The 23,036-nt window shown below is 40.8% G+C and overlaps 1 protein-coding gene across 3 annotated transcripts in view; it reads right to left on the bottom strand.

Moving 5' to 3' along the window:
• The window catches only part of PLEKHG1 (pleckstrin homology and RhoGEF domain containing G1), a 216,753-nt gene that overhangs the window by 71,627 nt on the left and 122,090 nt on the right, over positions 1-23,036 (bottom strand). For all 3 annotated transcript variants that reach the window (XM_024748007.1, XM_024748006.1, XM_024748008.1), the window contains one exon: positions 15,048-15,556. In XM_024748007.1, coding sequence (XP_024603775.1) covers positions 15,048-15,455 — 408 coding nt within the window. In that variant the 5' untranslated portion in view covers positions 15,456-15,556. The remainder of the gene's footprint in view (positions 1-15,047; positions 15,557-23,036) is intronic.

The following is a 23,036-nucleotide window of genomic DNA, read 5'->3' as shown; positions in this document are numbered from 1 at the left end:
GAGAGATAGTGGTGATGGTTACACAACACTATGTACGTGCTTATTGCCACTGAGTTGTACACTTGAAAATGGTAAATTTTCTGTTATGTATATTTTACAACAGTGAAAAACATTTAAAAAGTCAAAACAGAGACAGACTCACAGACATAGAAACAAGTTTATAGTTACCAAAGGAGAAAGCGGGAGCTGGGGGGAGGGATAAATTAGGAGGTTGGGATTAACATATACACACTATTATATATAAAATAAACAACAAGGTTCTACTGTACAGCACGGGGAACTATATTCAACATCTTGTAACAGCCTATAATGGAAAAGAATCTGAAAAAGAATATATCTATATCTGAATCACTTTGTTGTCCATCTAAAACTGAACACAATATTGTAAACCAACTATACTTCAATAAAGTCAGTTATCATAATTAAAAAATCACTTTGTATATGAAGACCAGGCATCAGGCAACATATTTTAGATGTATACTAAACATAACAAAAAATGTTCTCGCTAGTCAGGCTCCTCAGTAAGGACGCAGGTTATGCTCTGGGGCATAATTCACAAGTGAAATTCACCAGGGTGAGAAGGTGCGTTTGCATCCACTCTAAATAGCTTTACCTTAATTCATTTTCTTTTTTTTTACATCTTTATTGGAGTATAATTGCTTTACAATGGTGTGTTAGTTTCCGCTTTGTAACAAAGTGAATCAGTTATACATATACATATGTTCCCGTATCTCTTCCCTCTTGTGTCTCCCTCCCTCCCACCCTCCCTATCCCACCCCTCTAGGTGGTCACAAAGCACCAGGCTGATCTCCCTGTGCTATGCGGGCTGCTTCCCCTTAATTCATTTTCTAAGGAGTTCTTCCTCTGGTTCCTTAGTGTCATCACATCCGCTTCCTCCTGCTCCCTCCCTCCCCTTGCTGTGGGCTAGGAAACCAAATAATTTAACTTATTTTGTTAATTAATTTATTTTTTGGCCATGCGGCATGGCTTGCGGGATCTTAGTTCCCCCACCAGGGATTGAACTGGGCCCTCAGCACTGAAAGCCCGGAGTCCTGACCACTGGATGGATCACCAGGGAATTCCCTAATTAAACTTATTTTAAACATGTAGAGTAAATAGGCTCTTCGTGAGAACTTGGGGTCTCTCTTTGGGTAAAGACACAGGATTTACTGTTTGGCATCTGAAATATCTATTTTGGCTGCTCAAAGGGCTCACTTATTTCCTAGTTGCATTCTTGAGAGCTGAGATTGGAGGAGATGAGATCTCTAGTCATCTTTAGATTCTGGCTTCTTGAATTAGACTCATTTACAGAGGGTGAGGCTGAGGTTAGCCTGGTTGGCTGTCCATGGCACACAGCTGACTGTCAGCCTGGGACTGGAGCCCAGACCAGTGCTCTGCCCGTTAAATCAATCTCAGTTTAGCTCAGCTCAAGTCAAAATTCTGGAAATAATTTCATTCTGCCACTGCATCCCTGGCAGCCCCGTACGATATTAGAAATAAATTCTAACTACATGTAAGTATATCAGGTAAACTAACAAAATCAAAACAGTATATATCCTTCTTAAACTGCAAAGTTAAAATAATTTTCTGAAATAATACCTTAACGTAGATTAGCAAGAACAATATTATGATACTTTTAAATGTACCAGAAGTTACTGGCCTTTCCAAATAATACTAAGTATATTAATAATAATGATCATATTAATAGCCATTCTCACTTGAGTGCTTACTATATGCCTAGCACGGTGCTAGCATTTTGCATGGATAGTCTTATTTTCACAACAATCCTCTTATTCCCATTACAGGTAAAAACACTGAAACGTAGAAAAGTTCAGTAGCTTATCCAAGATCACAAAGGGAAACGGCCGAGTCAGGATTTGGATTCAGTTACTGCACATTCTAGCTTTTCTTCATTTTCACCATTTCATCACAGGGCATGGGGTGGGTGGGGTAATTCATGCTGTCTTTAAATGTCTATTGTTTGCTTTATAACAAAGGGAAAAAAATTCCTTTAGGACAGTGGACCTCAATGTTGATTGCTTATTGGAATATGGAGAGCCTCAAGAAAAAGTGATGTCACCCTGGGAGATTCAGATTTCATTAGTCCAGGCTACACCTGAGGGGCAGGAGTTGTAAAAGCTCCCCAGGTGATACTGGAGTGCAGCCTCTGCTTTAGAAAAATCCTGTTTTTAGCTGCTCTTCCTAACCAGATTTCTTAGGTGACAGCTTTTAACTGCTCAAATAATAACCCCTTGATCCTGTCTGTGAGGGCTTATTATCCTTGATATGAACCTAGCTGATGACCAGTTAATTGTGTGTTCTCATACGGGATCTTTATGTTGCTTTACTTGGTCCTATCTTCGAAGTAGGAGTTTTATTCTAGTGGATTTTCTTGCCAAAAGTAATACCTAGAACATTCTAGATAATTTTGAATATGAAGTAAATTTATACAATTTATCAGTAACCTTCTTTACCTTCTTCCTTTCAAATAGGACCTGGAACTTTAGAGCCAGCTCCTACTTCAGAACAGGAGTTGGCAAGAAGGGGTCCTAGAGTATCAATTTATCTGTTAATTATTACAAATGGGCTAGCCCAGACTCTCTGATCTTGCAGGAGACAATTTCTCATCCTCAGAAAGCTACCTATACATATGCTAGGGGAAAAAAGGTAAGGCCACAGTTTAGACATGTCCCAAGAAGTTGCTCAGGAAGTGACCCTAATTGTTCCCACTTCCCCTCTACACCACTGCTCTGGTTTTGTCTAAACTACGTGGTGGTTGGATGTAGAAGTGACAAGCTCTGTCCTTCACACGTATCCATGTCAATTTCATTCTTGTCAATGGCTGAGATGTAGAAAACTGGGCAGTAAATGTAATGTGTTTCCAGAACATTTCATTAACAAGTATGTATGAGAACCCTCCCTAATTGGTACGTAAGGGAAACTCAATAAATGCTTCTTGTATTTTTCTAGTTGTTTCTAAATGAAATGGATACAGTCCCGGCACTGCCAATACTTAGCTGCAGGGTCTGGACTTGAACAGTTTTTAGCTGTTGAGAGTTTCCGCTGTGCCAGGTCCGTGCAAAGCATTTTACAGGCATTACCTGTTCATCCTCACAACATCCTATAAGGTACGCAATACCTTTCATTTTAAGAAGAAGAAACTGAAGATTACAGAAGTTAAATAATTGTTCAAGGTCAGAGGTAGTAGGTGACAGAACTGAGATTTGCATCCAGTTGGAGAAATCACTTGGTTCTCTGGATCTCCATTTCCTCACCTATAAAGATGATTGGGTAGAACTTGATAGTTCATTCAACAAATATTTACTGATAGCCTATTAAGTGTCAAAGGCAGTGCTGATTGCCAGGAATAGAAAACTTACCAACACACCTTACCCTTTCAGAATCTATGGTCAGCTAGACTTCCCTGAGTTATTTTCCAGTTGTAAAACTTTGTGTGATTCTACTGAATCAAAAATTTGGCGCTGTTTGAAGCAATCGAAGCATCCAACAGATGACTGGAGAAACAAAATGTGATATGTACACACGACAGAATATTATCCAACCTTAAGAAGGAAGAAAATTCTGACATGGGCTATGACATGGATGAAACTTGAAGACGTTATGCTGAGTGAAACAGTCACAAAAGAACAAGTACTGTATGATTCCACTTATGTGAGGTGCCAAAAGTGGTCAGATTCATAGAAGCAGAGAGTAAAACGGTGTTTATCAGCAGCTGGAAGGAGGGAGGGAGAATGGGGAGTTACTGGTTAACAGGTACAGAGTTTCAAGATGAAAAGAATTCTAGGGATTGCTTGCACAACACTGTGAATGTACTTAATGCCTCTAAACTGTACATTAAAAAATGGTTAAGTCAGTAAATTTTATGTTATGTGCATTCTACCACAAATTTTTTTTTTTTTGCGGTACGCGGACCTCTCACTGTTGTGGCCTCTCCCGTTGCGAAGCACAGGCTCCGGACGCGCAGGCTCAGCGGCCATGGCTCACGGGCCCAGCCGCTCCGCGGCACGTGGGATCCTCCCGGACCGGGGCACGAACCCGCGTCCCCTGCATCGACAGGCGGACTCTCAACCACTGCGCCACCAGGGAAGCCCTACCACAATTTTTAAAAATGAAAAAAGGATTGCCTGAGGCTGAGGAAAGAGAGAGAGTTAGTGTTTAATGGGTGCGCAGTTTCAATCTGGGGTGACAGAAAATTTCTGGAGATGGAAGGTGGTGATGGTTATGTAGTTCAATGTACAACAGTGTCAATGTACTTAATGTCATTGAATTGTACACGTAAAATGGTTAAAATAATAAATGTCACGTCTATTTTACCAGTTTTAAAAAGATATAAAACGTTCCGTGCGAGCTGCTGTACTGAACAGCGCTATTCCCCTGAAGCAGTGGAGTAGTCTTGGTGGGCAGAGGAGAAACTGAAAACATGAATGATCGGAAAACAGGTTACGAAACTATGGAGGCTGACAAGTCCCACATCAGCCCAATCTACCTCTTCCTTTTCTAGGTGTTACAGAGCAGGGTTGCTTCCACACCAACTTGCTCTAGGCTTGTCAAATGACCTGGGTAGATTCTTTGATGTGATTAGTTTTGCAAGGGGTAAGCAACATGTTGTTTTTGGAAGAAATTTCCAACCATGGGAAACTACTCCCAACCCGAAGGTTGGTTTGTTTTGGACACAATTTCCTGAATTCCATATTTTCTATCCACTCAGTATAACTGAATATTCAAGATGGCACACACCCAAAAGCAGCGTAATTCTACCCCAACTGAACATGACCTGTTTTAGCAAATCTTCAACAGAATTATGCCTACAGGCAGTCTTTGAAATATATTAGCAGTTCTTTAGCAGACCAGTAACAATAGCTACTCGATCACCTGAGTTAACTGAAGTTTTTGAAATGACTTTTCATCCAAAATCAAAATGTTACCTTAAAAAAAAAAGCTTAATAGAATGGGAAGGGACTTTTTAGTGGCAGGTATTCTTCTTAATGCTTGATCTCGCAAAAGAAATCAATGTACTCAGTTATGTCTGTAAGTCGGTCTGTCCTTTGCTTTAATACATTGTCTAACTGTGAATCTGCAAGTGCAGGTGGAAAATATTCTAATTTTATCATCAGAAATACACTAATATTTACCCCTTACATCTCCTTGGTGTAATGAGTTTCATAGACAGCAAGAGCTATAGTTTGTGTTAAGAGTATTTGACCAAATTGTGAAAATCCTTTCAGCGAAAGAAAAGCTTTTGACAACTCCACTTTCAAGTAATCATATCTGTTGGTCCCAGATTAGGGCAAAAGAAATCTATGTTTTAGTTTTCAGAAATGTAAATAAAGTCTCAAATTGCTGGGAGGGCTTGAAATTCTTTTAAACCATTTTTTTCTGACAGGGAGGAAATAAAAAGTGCTTTAGGAATATCTGTCATTGTCTTTATTAATCCTACTTAACATAAATGGAAGATCGTGTTTTTTGCAACAGGTATAGTGTTCTTTAATCTTCTGGTCTGAGCAAAGGGGATGGGGGAGGGGTGAGACCTATTTGTAACAAGTCATAATACTCCAGAGAATAAGTACAGTCAATTCTGCTTTAACATTTGCTTTGAAAACATGAATGTGTTCCCACATGATTAATATACTAGGGAGTAACTTGAACTTAAATTTCCGAATTTTGCTTGGCAGGATTGCATCCACCGTAAACACTAGGTGAGCACAGAAAAGTACAGCCACTTCCAAAGAGCAGCAGAGGAATACAAACACAAATACACACACACACACACACACCTCAAATACATACCAGCTACCTCAGTCCACCTCAGTCCACCTTGTGTGCCTCAAAGCCGCACCCATCCACGGCACGTGTATCAATTTCGCATCGATGTTAGGTAAACCTACTCCATAATAACTCACACTGCAACCCTGCATATGGCTTCTGCTCTCTTCAGTTTTTCTCTCCTTCCTCTTAGCCTACCTTATATTTTTCCTTCTCTGTTCTTTTTCTTCTTTATTGTTCTTTTTTTCTCACTCTTTTTCTCTCACTCCTCTTTTTCTTCCTCTCACAGAGGGTGGCAGCTGTGGGAATCAGTTGGCTCCCACAAGAAATTTCAGCATTTTCTTTCGAGGTAAAGTATCATATTTACTAAAGAAGGTATATATTTCTTAACCATTTAACATGTATAAAACTGTCTCCATTTTTGTTAGATTCCTATCTTTCTTTTTTTGTGTCACTGATGATGTTTCTGAGTATTGTGTTTGGAACCCATTTTTCCATTTCTCCCTCATATGATTTTGCATAGTGAGTAATTTTTAGGAGCACATAGGTCGTATGTCGAATTATAGCAGAATTGATTGTAGGCACTTTGAAATTCATATAGCTCTTTACCTCTATCATCTGTACTCTCTCTCTCGGGTCTTAGACATATGATATGGAAGCTAAAAACAAGCTGCAACTATAATCTCTTCTCAGATCACGAACCCTTGCAACCTGGTAAAAATGTCCTACAAAGCCTGGGCATCTTTGGACTGACCTCAACTATTGATTCCGGCCCCAAGCTTCAAGAAGCAAGTCACAAAAAATAAAGAAGTTAAAAAAATAAAAAAGAAGCAAGTCACAAGTCAGGATTGTCAGGAACGCAAAGGTGACTTTTCCATTACCTGAGGTTTAGTATTTCTTAAGGAGACAATGAGGAACATCACTAAATTCACAATTATTATACCAGCTGGTGTTCATTATGCTATTGCTACAGAGTTCTTAGTAATTTGAAAAGTGTACTCCAGGTAAAGGTTAACAATATAAATAGACTACTATTTATCAACGGTAAATTTACTTTCTCCAAGTTCACCTCTGGAAAGATGCAAGTTGACTTCAACTTCTTACAGAAAACCATCCATAATGATGTCAGTTGATTTAGGGGGTGCAAGGCCCAAGAATGTATTAAAACACTTTCAACAATTAGGTTTTTCATGGCTTACTTTTTCTTCAAGTGTCCATAATTCTCATTTTGGCTTCTCAGAATAGCTACAGAAATGAGTCTAAGAGAAGGGCAGGGCAGTGAAAAGGAGGGCATTCACTTTTCTTATAAACTTTATCAGTGTGGCAATAATCTTGCAGCTTCCAAGTATCATCATTCTATTAAGGGTTTGATGGCATTAGTCCATTATCCTCATTGACTCCAGTCTACTCAAGAGGTTTCCAGAACACTAGCAAGAGAAGTACCATCCCTGCCTTCGAACTATGCTAGACCCAAAAGGCCTCTTTTTAAACTGACATACTACCTATTATGTTCAATAATTTCAAAGAGCCCTGTTGACAGGTCGTATGCAGAGGAAAAACTACAAAAATAAAAGAGGAGAGGGCATCAGGAATCATGGGGAAACAAGAGGGTGGTGGTGATGGAGACATGAAAGAGGGGAGGAACAAGAGAAGATACATTGGTCTGAATCTGTTCCAGGTCCTAAATGAAGAATTCCATTTCAAACATTCTATAGGGTTATTTAGTAGAGAGAGTAACTATAATCTTGGCAGTAAGCATCATCAGAATCTTTCCTGCTTTCTTCTTCATGTATTTTTATTTTTATTTTTTAAAAATATTTATTTATTTATTTTTGGCTGTGTTGGGTCTTCATTGCTGTGCGTGGGCTTTTCTCTAGTTGCAGCGAGCGGGGGCTACTCTTCATTGCGGTGCGCAGGCTTCTCATTGCGGTGACTTCTCTTGGTGCGGAGCACAGACTCTTGGCGCGGGGGCTTCAGTAGTTGTGGCTCGCGGGCTCTAGAGCGCAGGCTCAGTAGTTGTGGCGCACGGGCTTAGTTGCTCCGCGGCATGTGGGATCTTCCCGGACCAGGGCTTGAACCCGTGTCCCCTGCATTGGCAGGCGGATTCTTAACCACTGCGCCACCAGGGAAGTCCCTTCTTCATGTATTTTTAGTTTTACTTCTAGGGATGGTGGGACACACGGTGTAGGTTTTACAATGAGAATGTTTCAGATATACATAATGCATGGTGTACACAGGCAATTGCTCACAAAAATGCTTCCTACTTTTTCTGGGCACACAGCTAGACCATATCTCCAAACTTAGAGTTTGATGTGGAATGAGAGACAGGGTGAGCCATTTCTATGCTTGTCCCAGAACCCCCCACCCCTTCCCCAATGCATGTCTCCATGTCCTCTTGCCCTTCTAGCTGAGACGGCACAGACCCCAGCACAACCTTCGGAGCCACGTACTGAAGAGGACAGAGCCTCATCAGCTTGGTTCCTGAATGACTGCCTGGAGGAGCACAGCTCCCATGAACCTGAACACACACATACATGACTATAAAAGGAGAAACTTCTGTTGTATTAAGTCACTAAATTGGGGGCCTATTTGTTACTGTGGCTTAGCCTACTCTTATACATTATGCCTTCCAAATTTTTGGAACAGTGGTTCTCAACCAAGGGAATTTTGTCCCTCGGGGGCTATTTGGCAATGTCTAGAGGCAATTTTGGTTGTCAAGAGTGGGGATGGTGGTGGTTCTATTGGCATCTAGTGGGTAGAGGCCAGGTTTGCTGCTAAACATCCTACAATGCACATGACTATCCCCTACAGCCAAGAACTATCCAGCCCCAAACGTCTATTGTCCTGCTGTTGCAACACCCTGCCCTAGAGAGCTTAAGAAGAAGATCAAAATCTCTGAGCCCTCCGCTAGACAATAAGAGGAGATTTACAATAACAGTGTAGGAGTAAAAGAGGGGCTTTAGAGTGAAACTTGGGTTCCAGCTCCAGCTCTACCACTATTTACAGATCTTGGATAAGTTCCTTTACTCTTTGTACACGCAGTATTCTTGTGCTAAAAATAAGAAATTATAGTACCCACAAGATGGGGCTGTGGCTGAGGCTTTAAGCGCTTAATGCAGTGCCTGAAATGCGGTAAGTACTCAAATATTAGCTGCTGTTAATGTTGTTTGTTGGTGTTTTTGTTATTAAGGCACATATCTAGAAAATTTAGAAGTGGTAGCTATGAAGTATGTTTACAGCTGTTCGGATTCATTGAGGTGGCGGGTGTGGTCACAAAGCTTAAGGTTTCACATCGGTGATACTCACTGTCTACCGCGCTCCCAGAAGAATCTGACCAATATCGTTATTTTGACTAACTTTCCTAAGTTTTGACTCAAGATCTAGCCAGAACGATTTGGAGGAAATAAACTGACATCATTCATTAAGTATACACGAACTTGTGTGAACAGCCCACAGCTACTTTTGCATAGCAACTCTGCAAACCTCAACTCACTTTGCTTTTACTAGATGCTGCCCACCTTGGCCTATTTTCGATGTTCATTAGCAATTAATCATAAAGTATGATCAGAACATTCTAAATGGACAAAAGAGTTAAAAGGCCAGGTCCCTGCCCTCCCTCCCATATTAGGCTGCAACCAGTAGAAGAGAGGAACACTCAAAGTCACTATGTTCTCATCTTGTAAGTTTCTGTCGTTGTTAAGGTGACAAGAAATGAGAGTGGGGTGGGGTAGGGTAGGGAAGGAGGGGGGCGAAACAACAACAAAGAGGCATGGAAACAGTCAAAGTGAAGTGTGGGGGGCTCACGTACAGTGGTTAGATGTGCTATTTGAGGAATAACTTCTACATAAGCACGAAACTACTTAACAGGTTTGCTTCCAAATTACCATAGATCTTAAATGGTTTTAGGAAAGATCTCATTCACCCACCATGATAAAAGTCCTTGGAAGGAAAAATAGACCCATTCAAACAAAAATGCTCAAATGCCATGTAAAAGAAAAAGTATGTTACATTATGCCAAGTGCTACAGCATAAATTCTTTGTTAAACCCACCCACATAATAAGCCTTCATTAAAAACAATCCCTGACAAGTCCTACACTCTAGCGTTGAACACATACTTCCCTCAATATTCAAAAAATCTTAGTCTAAATGAAACTCATAAAAAGTGCCAGTTTATTTAAACTGGAGGGAAAGTAGTGAGTGAGGACATCTGCAAATAGAAAGACAATAAAATCTATGACAGTTCACCACATCTCAACAGCCTCTTCCCTTGGTTCAAAACCTTTCTCCTCTTGTCAAGTATGCTAAGCAGTTATGGCTGGTCCAGGGAATGCCCATGTAAAGCCATCCTTTCACGGCCAAGGGAAAAGAGTAGCAGAGACATACACTGACGTTTCCACACCAAAACATCTTATCTCTCCAACAGAATCCAGGAAGCCAGGCTTCAAGAGAAACCACCTCCAAGCTTGACAGTGTTGCCCTTGAGGGGTGGCACAGGACAAAAGCCCACTCAGATTCCATTTTATCCAAGTCTTAGTCACCTCACCAGCCTAAGACCTAAGTCTCCAGGCAGAGTCAAGGGTGGAGTCACTGCACAAATGCCCTGGGCGTGATCACTGGGTTCCTTCATTCACTCTGCACAGATCTGGGAGAGGCTCGCTTCCCAAGTGTGAGAGTTCTCCTTCCACTAACGGATACCTCCGGTGCTAAGGGCATCCTCTTTAAGCTATGGCAACAGGCAGAATAGCTTTCATTGTGCTTCATATCACTAAGTGCGTGGAAAGCATCCTTCTCTCGTCCACCTACCCTGCCACTGTCTGTACTATCACACGATAAACAAAGAGCCCGTGTTGACCAATAAATACAAGAGCTGGGGGTTGGAGAGCAACAGTATAATCCTTGTGTAGCAACAGCTTTTGAACAATGCTGAATGCTTTCAACAAGGATTGCTTAAGGCTTTGGCTCTTTAAATTTTACACAGGAAAGCTATAATAATCACTTCTTAACTTTTTAACACACTGTAAGGATAGAGGTGCTTGGAAAAGGATTTTAGCTTTCTGGAATATGATAGGAAAAAAAAAACCTCACATGTTACTTTTAATATTCTACCCACTTTTTCCTCACTAAATACACATCCTCAGCATCCCAAAAGATGATTTAATTTAGTATTTCTTATACTTCAAAGATGCCATTTTGTAGTAGGGATGTAACTTCTAATTACACAGTATTACATGATGCTATGAATTATTTAAAAACTTTCCTAAAAAGGTTAAAACAGGCCATGAACTATATCTGGGGCCAAGTTTATGAGACTGTCAAAGGCTCTTTTATAGATCATTTAGAAAGATTAAAGAAACCCCCTCTACGCATGAGAGTCTCTGCTCAATCTAACGTCCCATTAAACATGAAAGAAACCCTTATTTCCTACTTTCCAGCTATGAATTTCTCCCTCTCCACAAATTGTATCATTGGCGATTTTACTTTTAACTTTTAAAACTTGCTTTCATACTTATTATCTCATTTTATCTGTGAATGTTATTAGGAGCCATATATAGAAATGGAAATAACAGCTCTATTGTTTCTTTCAGTATGGGTGATAGTCAAGACCTCACCTCTCTCTCTCTCTCAAATGTCAAGTGTACAAAAGCAAATCACTAGGATGTCAGGCAAAGGAGCAGAGGATGGAGTAGCCATGGGGAGGGGATGGGGGGACAGAGAAAAGGGTCTGGGGAGGATGCAAGGGATGAAGACCAATAACAATAAGAACAATAACATTTCTCAGTTAAATTTTCAGAAAGCATTAGGAATTCATTTTTGAATTCCTAAACGGCATGGGGAAGAAAAAAAACCAATATATTTGGGATTATTTTAATACGATGTCTCTACGTAGGGAAAGAGAGACATACATCCTCTTTTGCCTTGTAACTAACATCTGGGAATCCTATTGCCCAGATAAGGTCAGCAGGATCTCTTCTCAGAAATAAGCTACTCTGATGCTATTTGGTACCATGTTGAGCTATCAAAGCACACAGTATTAACATCTTCTAAAGCAGTGTATATATCAATGACCTTTCACAAAGATGTTTCTTTTTATAAATTCTAAGAACTAAACCTAAACCTGAGTGGTGAGGATTATGTATGGATAGGATATACTACAGATAAAATGTACCGCTTACAGGAAAATTAATTAAACCGAGACTGATTATTGAAGGATATTAGTTAGTGGGAAGTCAATAAAGTAGAGAGTGTGGACAGTCCGAAACTGTGCTACTGCATAAGTGAAAAATGACTTCCCAGTTATCTCTATAAGTGATTAGATGTTTTTTTCCAGAAATAATTCTTGCTTAGAAAGTCAACGAACAAACTCTGTCTCTTTGTGTCGTGAGAGATTATGGTAGGTTGTTACTAAGTAGCCCTTTTCCCAACCAAAAATTCTGCATTTGAAAAATTGAGGATGTTAGAGAACTCAGCTAAAGAATTATAAAAACAGGTTAGAAATGGATCAAGAAAAATGGATTTTTAAAGGAGTTAACGCTTTGTATTTTAAAAGAATACCCCTCATAACAGTCTTTATTGGGTAAGGTTGCTGCAAGCTAGAAAATAATTGGTTACTCTCCATAAAGGAAAGAACTAGATAAAACAAAATTTTATCAAGATCAAGATAAAATAAAACAAGAATTTTATCTAGTTCTTTCCATAAAGGAAAGAACTAGGTAAAACAAAATTTCACAATTTTGTGAAAATTGTGATCTTGAGAAACAGAGGTGGTCACACAAAAGTGTGTCAAGAAGAGGCTGCAGTGACCAATCCTGATCTGAAGAGACTCTGCACTTTTCTAGGCGGGGAAGGGATGTGACTCGAAGCATCCCGGTGACTTTGGAGCAAAGCAGCATCTACTTCTTCCTACCCGGTGCCTCCTTCTGTATTTGGGACATTTCTCCCAACCACCCTCACTCCAACAACCTTCTCCATCTCTCCTCTCCCTCTTACGTGTCACCTCAGATTTTCCGTGGGTTCCTCAGAAATAATCCAATTGCCTTCAAAATAATAATGTTGGAATCACCCATTTAAAATTACTTTTTCCTAATTAAATTTCTGCTGTAGTGAATTACTAATCCGTTTATTTTTGTGAAAGACTTCAGGTAAGACAGCTATAACTGGGCCGGTCGAGAGTGGTTTGTTCACTCTCAACCAGCAAATTCAGAAGAGGCCGGTGATGATGATAGTTTCCACTTATTAATTGCTTACCACGTTGCAGGTGCTGTCGTGTGAGCTTTTTATGTATTATCAAGTTGAATTCTCATAATAACAACCCTATAAGGCAGGTATGATTAGTCTCATTTTACAGTTGATGAAATGCAGGCACAAATACATAGTCTAATACAGGGCTTGGCGAACCATGGCCCTTGGGTCCAGCCCAGCCCTAAAGTTTTCCTGGAACTTACAAGCCCCTTCATTGACATAGTGTCTGGGGCTGCTGCTGGGCTACAGTGGCAGGACTGAGCAGTTAGGACTGACAGCTTAGGGCCCAGAAAGCCTAAAATATTTACTATCTGGCCCTTTATAGAAAAAGTCCACTAACCCCTAGTGTAAAACATGGCTAATGCACTGATAAGGGAAAAAAGACAAGAACGTTTGGAGAGCTTGGAATAAAACTTCTGCTGAAACTTTCTTAGAAAAAAAATTTCTGTCTTGATCTGTTTTCTTTCATACACATCTTACCTTATTTCTTCTCACCTAAGGTTTGTCAATCAGCCTCAGAAAAAAAAAAAGTGTTCACAGAATCCCAGCTTAGTCACTGAAGGTTTCTCTGTCAGTACGGTGAGTTTTGATGAAGTGGTAAAGTTTCCAAGAAAGAAAGAAAAAAGGACAGACCAAAGAAAGCTCTGACAACCATAACTTTCCTGAGAGGTTCCAAAATTTTTGGCAGTCTCACAGGTATTCCTTCTCAAGTACAAATGACATCATTGATGAAATTAAAGAAACAATTGGCCTGGTTTATTCTACATTTGGTATCACATATTGTTTTGGTTGAGCATCAATTGATTTTTCTATTTTTACTGGGAAGTTATGTCATAACTATTTTTAGTAGACAGTGTCTGGTTCCATCATTTGTGGAACTCAACACACAATTGTGCCTTAAGAATTTGTTTTTCCCCTAAAGCTATAAGAATGTATGTATTCAGTGGAGAATGTCCTCATCAGCAAATATTCCACCACTTTATTCTGAAACACATTTTAGATTAAAAGTCTAAAAACAGGAAGTAGGCACTAACGGATGAAAGAATCTGGGATAGTACTAGGCAGCAAAAGGAGTGTAGCTTTATAATAATATCAATTTGCCTTTGAACCATTAATACTAATATTTTAAATCATTAATTGAGAATGAATTAATATCTGATTGGCTCTGGTAATTCTTACTTTATCCTTGAAAACCTAACTCTAAATCAAAGTCAAATTAATAATTGAATAAATCAACTATACTCCCACATAAAATAAAAACTTAAAAAAAAAAGAAAGGATACAGAGAAAACAACAACAACAAATTAATCATTGAATTTCCAGAGTCTGCGATCTGGTACCTGAGCTGAGTTCAATTTGCAGGGAGTCAAAGAATTTATGCAAACTTGCTTACCATAAAAGGAAAGTAAATGCCTAAGAACAAGCCCAGGGTTTTTCTCTATCTTTCACCACCTTCCCTCAGATACCAACCAATACAGAAAACAGCATCAAACGGTAATTCCCAGGCTTGTTTGCATAGAAGAATCACCTGGGGATCTTCCATAATTTCCTCCTACCCGCAGACCACACCCCAGGCCCAGGAAATCGGTCTCTGGAGGTGAGACACAGGCATCTATAGATTTGGAAGCTCCAGACACCAGGAGACAATTGTGATTAAGGCGAAGATAGCCTGATGGGCTCAGTCAGTACACACCTGACACCTGCAAGTCAGGAAGCCTCCATCCTCTGTCTGCTCCACGCTCTGCCAGAGACTCTCAGACCTTTGGGGCAGGATTCACTAACACAACACACCGGTGTATACACCGGTATCATCATTCTTACTCCCAGCGTGTAATCAATTCGTGAATGCAAGTATTAAGAGGATCTTAACACAGAGAGGATGGCCCTAGGGTTCCTCTTAAGTTATGATCTGTTTAAACATTCACACCACTCTTGCATCTTAGAAGACACCTGGCTGTGCTCTTGATTTTGCGAACAGGTTGATCCTGCAGGACAAATTTTAAAAGCCGACAATTTGTCTTACCTCTACGATGCTTTTTAAATCTTGCACGTAAGTCCTTTCGGTCTCCAGAATCTCCTGCACAACTCTGTCCACATAGAGCAGCTTGGGGCTGGTGGCTGATTCTGCCCCCGTTTTGGTCGCCCCGTTGGTTTCCACTCTGTGCTGGGCCCAGGGCTGCCTCTCACTGCCCTGGTCCGTGTTCTGTTGGGCGGATGCACTGTCCCTCGGCAGCTCGCTGCTGGAAAACGGCCTGGCTGGCATCAGCTCCAGCTTTATGGCCCCTGCTTCCTTATCCTGGGGAAACAAGCCCAAGTGGCTGTTTGAAACTAAGGTCATTCTGCTGCCAAAGGAACCATGGCTGTCCCGGGAGGAGGCCGAGGACGACGTGGAACCAAAGCTGACCGGGCGGTCGCTGTCAGAAAGCTCCATGGCTTTCAGTTCTTGGGAGCAGCGGGAGGGCCTGGCTGTGGTTTTGGGATCTGGAGCTTGTGTTACAGCTGATGGCACTTCAAGACGCAACTGGTGCACATCTATACGCATGAAAAAAAATAAATAAGGAAAAGGACAAGATAAGCAAGGTAGGCAAGTATTTTAAAATTATATCAAACAGAAAGTTTAAAGGCGGTTAAAACCTAGCTCAATCTACGCAGTCCAAAGCAAAAAGGTAGCAAGTTAGGTATAGACGGAAATGTAAAGATACCCATGGGACGCTGAGTTGCAGAGTTGGAGTTTCTAAAGCATCACATGGAAATGCATCAGAATCAGAGTCTCCGGCACTACCTCGGACCTACTGACCGTCAGTCTGCGTTTTCCCAAGACGCCAATGCCATGTGCGCACACTTTAAAATTTGAGAAGCACTGCATCCACGGCCTCAAAGTGTGAGCACCTGGGATGACTAATAGAGCAGACTAGTCCAGATCTACTAAATCAAGGCTCAGGGCTCAGGGCACAAGGAATCTAGAGCTTTAACAAGCACCACAGGTGATGCTTATGTATTTAAAACACATCCTACGTGATTCTTATTGTATTTTGAGAAGCACTGTTTTAGATTTTAAGTATTCCACTATAATTCCACAAAAATTTAAGCTACCAACCTGGAAGCACCACTACTTGACTTAACAACGCTGACAATTTTACACTTTACTTGTAACACAGCGTTAAAGAAAGTGTCACATGGACAATAATTTTCTAATGCTGGGTAAGAAAACCCAAAATATTGAGACTCACATCCCCGTTAAAACTTAACCGTCCCATCAGAACATTTCTCCAAATCTCTTCTTGAAAGCTGGCATTCCATTTGCGGTCTACATGGAGTTACGCTGTTACAGAGTATATTTGATGAACACGTTCTGCACGTAGAGTTCAATAACATGACAGTGTGACCATGCAATTAAATAACAGCACTTAAATCTTGGGTCCAAAAAAGACCTTTCATGGACTTTAAACTTGCAGAAGCTATTTTGGTGAAACACACAAAGTTCCAGTCTTCTTCATGTGAAAGGCAGGATCCACGCTGTATCCCCCTAGCAATGCTATCCCAGGTTTACAGAAACAAAATGCCTCGCGATAAAGAGAGTGATTAGTGAAGAAATCTGTTTCATTTCAAAATCTACCAAAATCCATGTTTATAGGTCTTGTTAGAAAAACAAGAGAGTGAAACTTAGGTATGGAAGGTTATAAGAAGACAAATACAATAACAAGAATATAGACTAATGATTGTCTTTTCAAAAGGAACATGAATTTGGTTTGACTTGATAATAAAGATCATCAAACAGCTGGTACCAATATTTCCAAAATAAAAAAGAACCCATCAAGTCTATATCCTTCAACATCCAGACTTTTTCTAGATGGTTTATATCCATGGTACATATCTGTGCAAGGTTATACTGCAATTATTAAAATTATGAATGTCAAGTAAAGGAACTGATGGGTCAACAAGGAACGGTAAGAAACGTGCAGAAAATCAGTAAATTACCAGCGTAACCACTACCACGTGGTATATTTGCCCCCAATTTTTAAGGCTTTTGCGATATTCTTTCTGCTTGCTCTGTAACAGCTTTATGGCCTATAAAACATGGATTGGTCATAGTAGTTAAAATGCACCTGTGCTGAAAATCCAGCTCCAACTTGAGTGCCGGAAGAATCCAAGCAGCAGCCGGGCACTTACGTATGTTTACAGCAAAGGATGCTCACCCATGTCTCGGACTGGTGTTGAGAAAGTCCTGGGCAGTTCAGATTAGGAGCAGACACACAACGGCACCCATCACAACCATAAGCATGAGGTTGATGTCACTTTCAGGAATGGGCACTAACTTATATAAGTATATAAGGGTTCTTTGAGGTCCCAATGGGCGAATGAGGCTATGAATTAGGACCAAGCATAAGTTGGACGTACTACTCTTTATGAAAGAGCATCTGGAAAGGTCTAGATCATCTATTCCCCATAGATTTGGATACGCTGGTCTCCAGGACAACTTCTGATTTTCCGACCAGATGAGAATCAACCTTCTCTCCAGTAGAGAAAACCATATTTGATAGTAACATCACTCTTGGCAAATATTCATTATCAGGATGGTGAAAAATGAACACAACAGAGAGACTCATTTCTTTACTTACTTTCACTCCAAGTTAGCCAGCCAATATTGGGACCAAGGGATTAAAGAGGCACAAATAATTACCAGATGTTTAGAGGAGTCTGTGTTGGGCTGCTAGGGCTGCTAGTGCCTTTTATACTTTCAAAGGCTGGAGAGAGTGGGATATGATACTCGGGTCAACAGGGATCCCTTCATGGATGAATCTTATATACCAGCATCAGTTGGACCTGGTTCCAAGGAAGGCTTCATATGTCCCGATACCAGGCCTTGTGCTCTAGGTCACTGGACCAGCCCATTCAGAGTGCCAACTGAATAGAATAAAATAGAATATTTGAGATATTTGGTATCTCTAGTATTTGGCCAACTTGGGGCTTTCTGTCCCAAATTACATACTTTCCAAAACTGCCAATGACAGAAGTGAAACATTTAAAACTAGGTCATATAATGGCATATAATAGGGGACTGCATTTGTTAATGGATAACATTTTTTATGTTGATTATATAATTATAGTTTTCTCACATAAGGAAATGTACCTCATAAAAACTGTCTAGTCTTGTTCTCACCTCCTTCAAAATAATTTAAGATTTCCACTCTGCCTGGCCTATTCCTCCTAATACAATTCATCAATTGTTAATATTTATCTCTAGAGCTGCACTTTTCAACACAGTAGCCAGTAGCCACATGTGACTACTGAGCACTTGAAATGCACCTCATCCAAATTGAGATGTGCTCTAAGTGCAAAACATACGCCAGCTTCCAAAGATGCGGCATGAAACAGATAAGCGTAAAATACTTAACTAATAATCTTCATATTAATTATGTGTTGAAATCATACTTTGGAATAGTGGGTTAAATAAAAGATCTTCTTAAAATTATTTTCACTGGTTTCATCTTACCTTTTAAAATGTGGCTACTAGAAAATTACAAAATATATACGTCTTGCATTGTATTCCAGTTGGACAATGCTGATCTAGAAATCTTCTAGATAATTATATTATTCTGTAAGATTTAAACTTACTTCCTTATCAATCTTTATTCCAATAATAGTGAATGAAGAGGTAAATACAATTTGAAGTTTATCTTTTTTTTACTCCATTCGTTAATATACAATATTGTTATGAGGTAGTGAAGATAGAATTGGGAGACAAGGGCTGTGTACTGGATATTGGGGTAGCTGGTTTCCCATGATAAACTGAAACACGAGAAAGAAAACTGTAGAGCAAGAGAGCTTTATCTGGGACTCCCCTGGTGGTCCAGTGGTTGAAAATCCGCCTGCCAACGCAGGGGACACAGGTTCGAGCCCTGGTCCGGGAAGATCCCACATGCCGCAGAGCAACTGAGCCCATACGCCATAACTACTGAGCCTGCACTCTAGAGCCTGTGAGCCAAACTACTGAGCCCTCGTGCCACAGCTGTGCTAGAGCCTCCATGCCTAGCGCCTGTGCTCCACAACAAGAGAAGCCACTGCAATGAGAAGCCCGTGCACCGCAATGCAGAGTAGCCCCCGCTGGCCACAAGCAGAGAAGGCCCATGCACAGCAATGAAGACCCAACGCAGCCAAAAATAAATAAATAAATGAATTTAAAAAAATAAAAAAAGAAAGCTTTATCCTCCCCTTGAGTGAAAGATGTTGGTGATTGTGTTAACATTTGGGTAACTTGCTGCTTTGCTTTGCTCTCCTTCTCAAAGCCTCTCTCTTTTTCTTACCAGATCTCAAACACAGGACTAATAATATAGCAACTTCTGAGAATTTGCCAATCATTACTAATGGCCCATGTTAGTGGATCTTTTGACCATGAATACCCTAAAGTAAGCTGATTTTCCCGCCTTGAGGGTCTTGGTCCTTCTGACCCTTGGTAAACCTGGACGTGGTGGTGGCGGAAGCACGTGTAGAGGGGCCTTGATTCTTACAACTAGGAGTACTGTAGCTTAAAAGCCTTCAAAATAAAAACATTCCTTCTTGTCCCATTCTCAGTAAAAAGAACAATATGGCTGTATGGCTCCCATGTAGATAACTTTCACACATCTTACTTCAAGACAAGCCTCCCTAATTTTTTTCTAGGCAAAAGAGCTTGAATTCCTTGGCTTTTCTTTGTTTGCTCTTCAAACGTCCACTATTTTAATTGCCCTCCTTTGGAATGTCACTGTCAGAATCAAAAGTAGCACTTCTTGGCTCTAACTTGCCTCTGAGGCTGATTTAGGGGTGAAGCAGAACTTTCATTGGCAGGAAAAGTCCATGCTTCTCTGACCATGTTTACAAGTTGAAGGGGAGACTGATGGGGCCACAGCTGACCACACCCTGTCACAACCCCCAAGGAGAGCTTTACAATGCAAGGCAAAACTATATGCACAGGACTTCCCTGGTGGTGCAGTGGTTAAGAATCTGCCTGCCAATGCAGGGGACATGGGTTCGAGCCCTGGTCTGGGAAGATCCCACATGCTGCAGAGCAACTAAGTCCATGCGTCACAACTACTGAGCCTGCACTCTAGAGCCCAAGAACCACAACTACTGAGCCCACGTGCCACAACTACTGAAGCCTGCGTGCATAGAGCTCGTGCTCCGCATCACGAGAAGCCCGTGCACCACAATGAAGAGTAACCCCCACTCGCTGCAACTAGAGAAAGCCCGCGCGCAGCAACGAAGACCCCATGCAGCCAAAAATAGATGAATGAATGAATGAATGAATGAATTTAAAAAAAAAAACTACATGCACAGCTGGGAGGAGGAGTGATCAGGATTTCCAAATTCTGCTCATTGCTACTCTAGACTTCAAATACCTAATTGGAGTTCCTTGGCAGGACAGTCATGGACATCAAGAGAATGTATAGTGCTCAGGACCAGTGAATAACTAAAATTATGTAGTTCCTTGTTACACTCTCTGTGAAGAGGAGGAAATAGAGGGACTAAAGTATAAGCAAGAAGTTATTCTATCAGCCAGCAAAGTTCACTTTGAGTCTTTGGTAGAGCCTCAAAGTTGTAAACTGACTTGATGATTCAAAAAACAAACAAACTTTTGAGTCAAAGTTATAAAGATATTCATTTATATATTTCAAAGACAACACCAACTATTTGCGGAGTTCTCCTCTACACATCTCTGGGTTAATAGTGAAGGGCTCAGTAGATAAAAGCTACCAGATATCAACCTCTCCGTTTTCTAAAATACCAACATGATTCTTGTATTAATGGTAAGTCCAAGGCTACAATTACACGTTTCTGCTCAGAGTGTTCAATCCAAGGAACATGATTTTCATTTTTATTTGTAGCTGTTTGGTAATGAAGAAGTAAAAAAATCTTCTTACCATGTTAATTTCTTAGTCTTGACCAGTGTACTCTGGTAATGCAAGATGTTAACACTGGGGGAAGCTGGATGAAGGGCATACGGAAGCACTTAACTATTTGGCAAATTTTCTGTAAATTAAAAAATTTTCCAAAATAAGTAATTTTAAAAAGTCTTGTTACCATTGAAGAGTCAGTAAAGCAAAAATTTGGACAAGAAGATCAAGGATAGGAAAAGCTGCTTTGCAAAAATGCTTTTGTTCAAACAAGAGGTGAGGGGTTGAAAGAGAATCAAAGATTTCTTTGGGCTGTAAAGTCTGATACTAAATATTTAGATTATTTACTAACTGGCTCCTATCCAGTCAGTAAAAACTAAGAGGTACAACGGCTCCTGCAGTTGAGTAGGGATTGAGTTAGATAGCCCTAATTAATGCAACTAATATATTAGCTAAATTGCCTTAGCTAAGGTGGTGACTCCTGAATTTCTATTCAGGTCACAGGCATGTCGGTTTGGTTAGAAGAGGACCTAAGGGAATTCCCTTAAGTCTCTTCATGTAAATACAGTTTTTTACTTTTACTATCTGCTTTTTGAAGGTGATTTGGTGTGGGAGGTGAAGGAGATTATGGGGTGGGGTTAAAGCTACTCTGTGTGTTGCTATCACTTTCAGGGAGATGGGTAGTTGTCCACCAAAACCCACCCCCCCTTCTTCTTTAGTGAATAGAGTTTCAGCTGAGCACACTTCCCAGCCTCCTGTCATTAGATGTGGCCATGTGGTCAAGTTCTCACCTGTGGAAAAGATATATGTCCCTCTGGGGGTCCACTTTTCAAGCATCAGATGCTGGTCCTCCACGTTCTTCTCCCTTCCCACGGGGACCCAGATGACGCAGGGATCTTTGCCTGAGCCATGAACATGACACCAATGCCCTACAGTATGGCAGAGCATGAAGACAGAAGGGCCTTGCAATAACTGGGTCTGGATGTGCCCTGAGCCACCCCATTAAAAAGTCTGGTTATCCTGAAACTGATGTGCTGTGGAGAAACCATGTGGTGAGACCCCATTCATATGCAGAGAGAAGCTGAAGGGATGCTGGCTGACCTGGCCCCTGCTGTCAGAGTTTCCAGCTCAGGCACCAGATGTGTGAGAGAGCAGCCTCTGAGATGACCCCAGCCCTGTCACGTCTGACTGCAGCACCAGGAGACTCTGAACCATACCCACCTCGAAGAGCCTCTCCTGAACTCCCGAGTCACAGAAACCTTGAGAGATTAGAAATGATTGTTGTTGTTCCAAACCACTAGGCTCTGAAGTGATTTGTAACGCGAGAGATAACCAGAACAACCTCTGTTATAACAGATCTGCCTTACCATGATGTGCCAGAGCTTTAACTCTGTCAAAATTATCCTGAAAAACAAAACAAAACACATGCCCCTTCCCCCTCACACAGAGCCTCGCAGCTCATTCACATGTGTCATTACCTTTAGAACATTTTATAGGTGGGAAAAAAGATAGAGAGGTTAGGTAACATCTTGCTCAAACCTGAACAGTGAATCAGAGACTATGGTTTCTGATTTCTAGTCCATTATTTCTTATACTTGGCTATAGATTCATAAAAGAGGGCAGAAAAAGAGCTTAGAGATTAGGAAATGAAGCACTAAACATAAGCTACTTGTATTAAGTGCATGACACCAATGTGCCAATAGCGTGTGTGTGTGGGAAGGAATGAATATGTGCCCACCTGTGTGTGCAGAAGGAGCTCAGAGGACCAGCCAGAAATCAAGTTATGACATAACAGTTTCTGCTTCAGAGGATTTGCGTTTCTGCCCTGGCTCTGTACCATGGAGGTTTCTATTGCGATCTTTGAGTCTCTGGTTTCCTCACGCGTAAGTGAGGCAGCTGGACTAGATGACCTTCCCGGGCCATCCAACGGTGGGGATGCAGCTCCTACTCTGAAATCAACACCAAGTCACTGGCTGCCACACCTGCATGGCCCATTCCTAGCTGGGATCACAGGACAAGCAGTAACCACAAAATAGCAATTTTCTTCTCTATTCTACTAACGCCAGGTCTTAGATGATGAAATGTATATCACTGACTTTGCCAAAGGCTAAAAACCCTCTATTTTTAATTCAGATTAAATC

Source organism: Neophocaena asiaeorientalis, unplaced genomic scaffold (genome assembly GCF_003031525.2).
Source record: "Neophocaena asiaeorientalis asiaeorientalis breed wild unplaced genomic scaffold, Neophocaena_asiaeorientalis_V1.1 scaffold123, whole genome shotgun sequence".
Taxonomy (NCBI): domain Eukaryota; kingdom Metazoa; phylum Chordata; class Mammalia; order Artiodactyla; family Phocoenidae; genus Neophocaena; species Neophocaena asiaeorientalis.
This window is presented reverse-complemented; position numbering and strand designations above follow the sequence as displayed.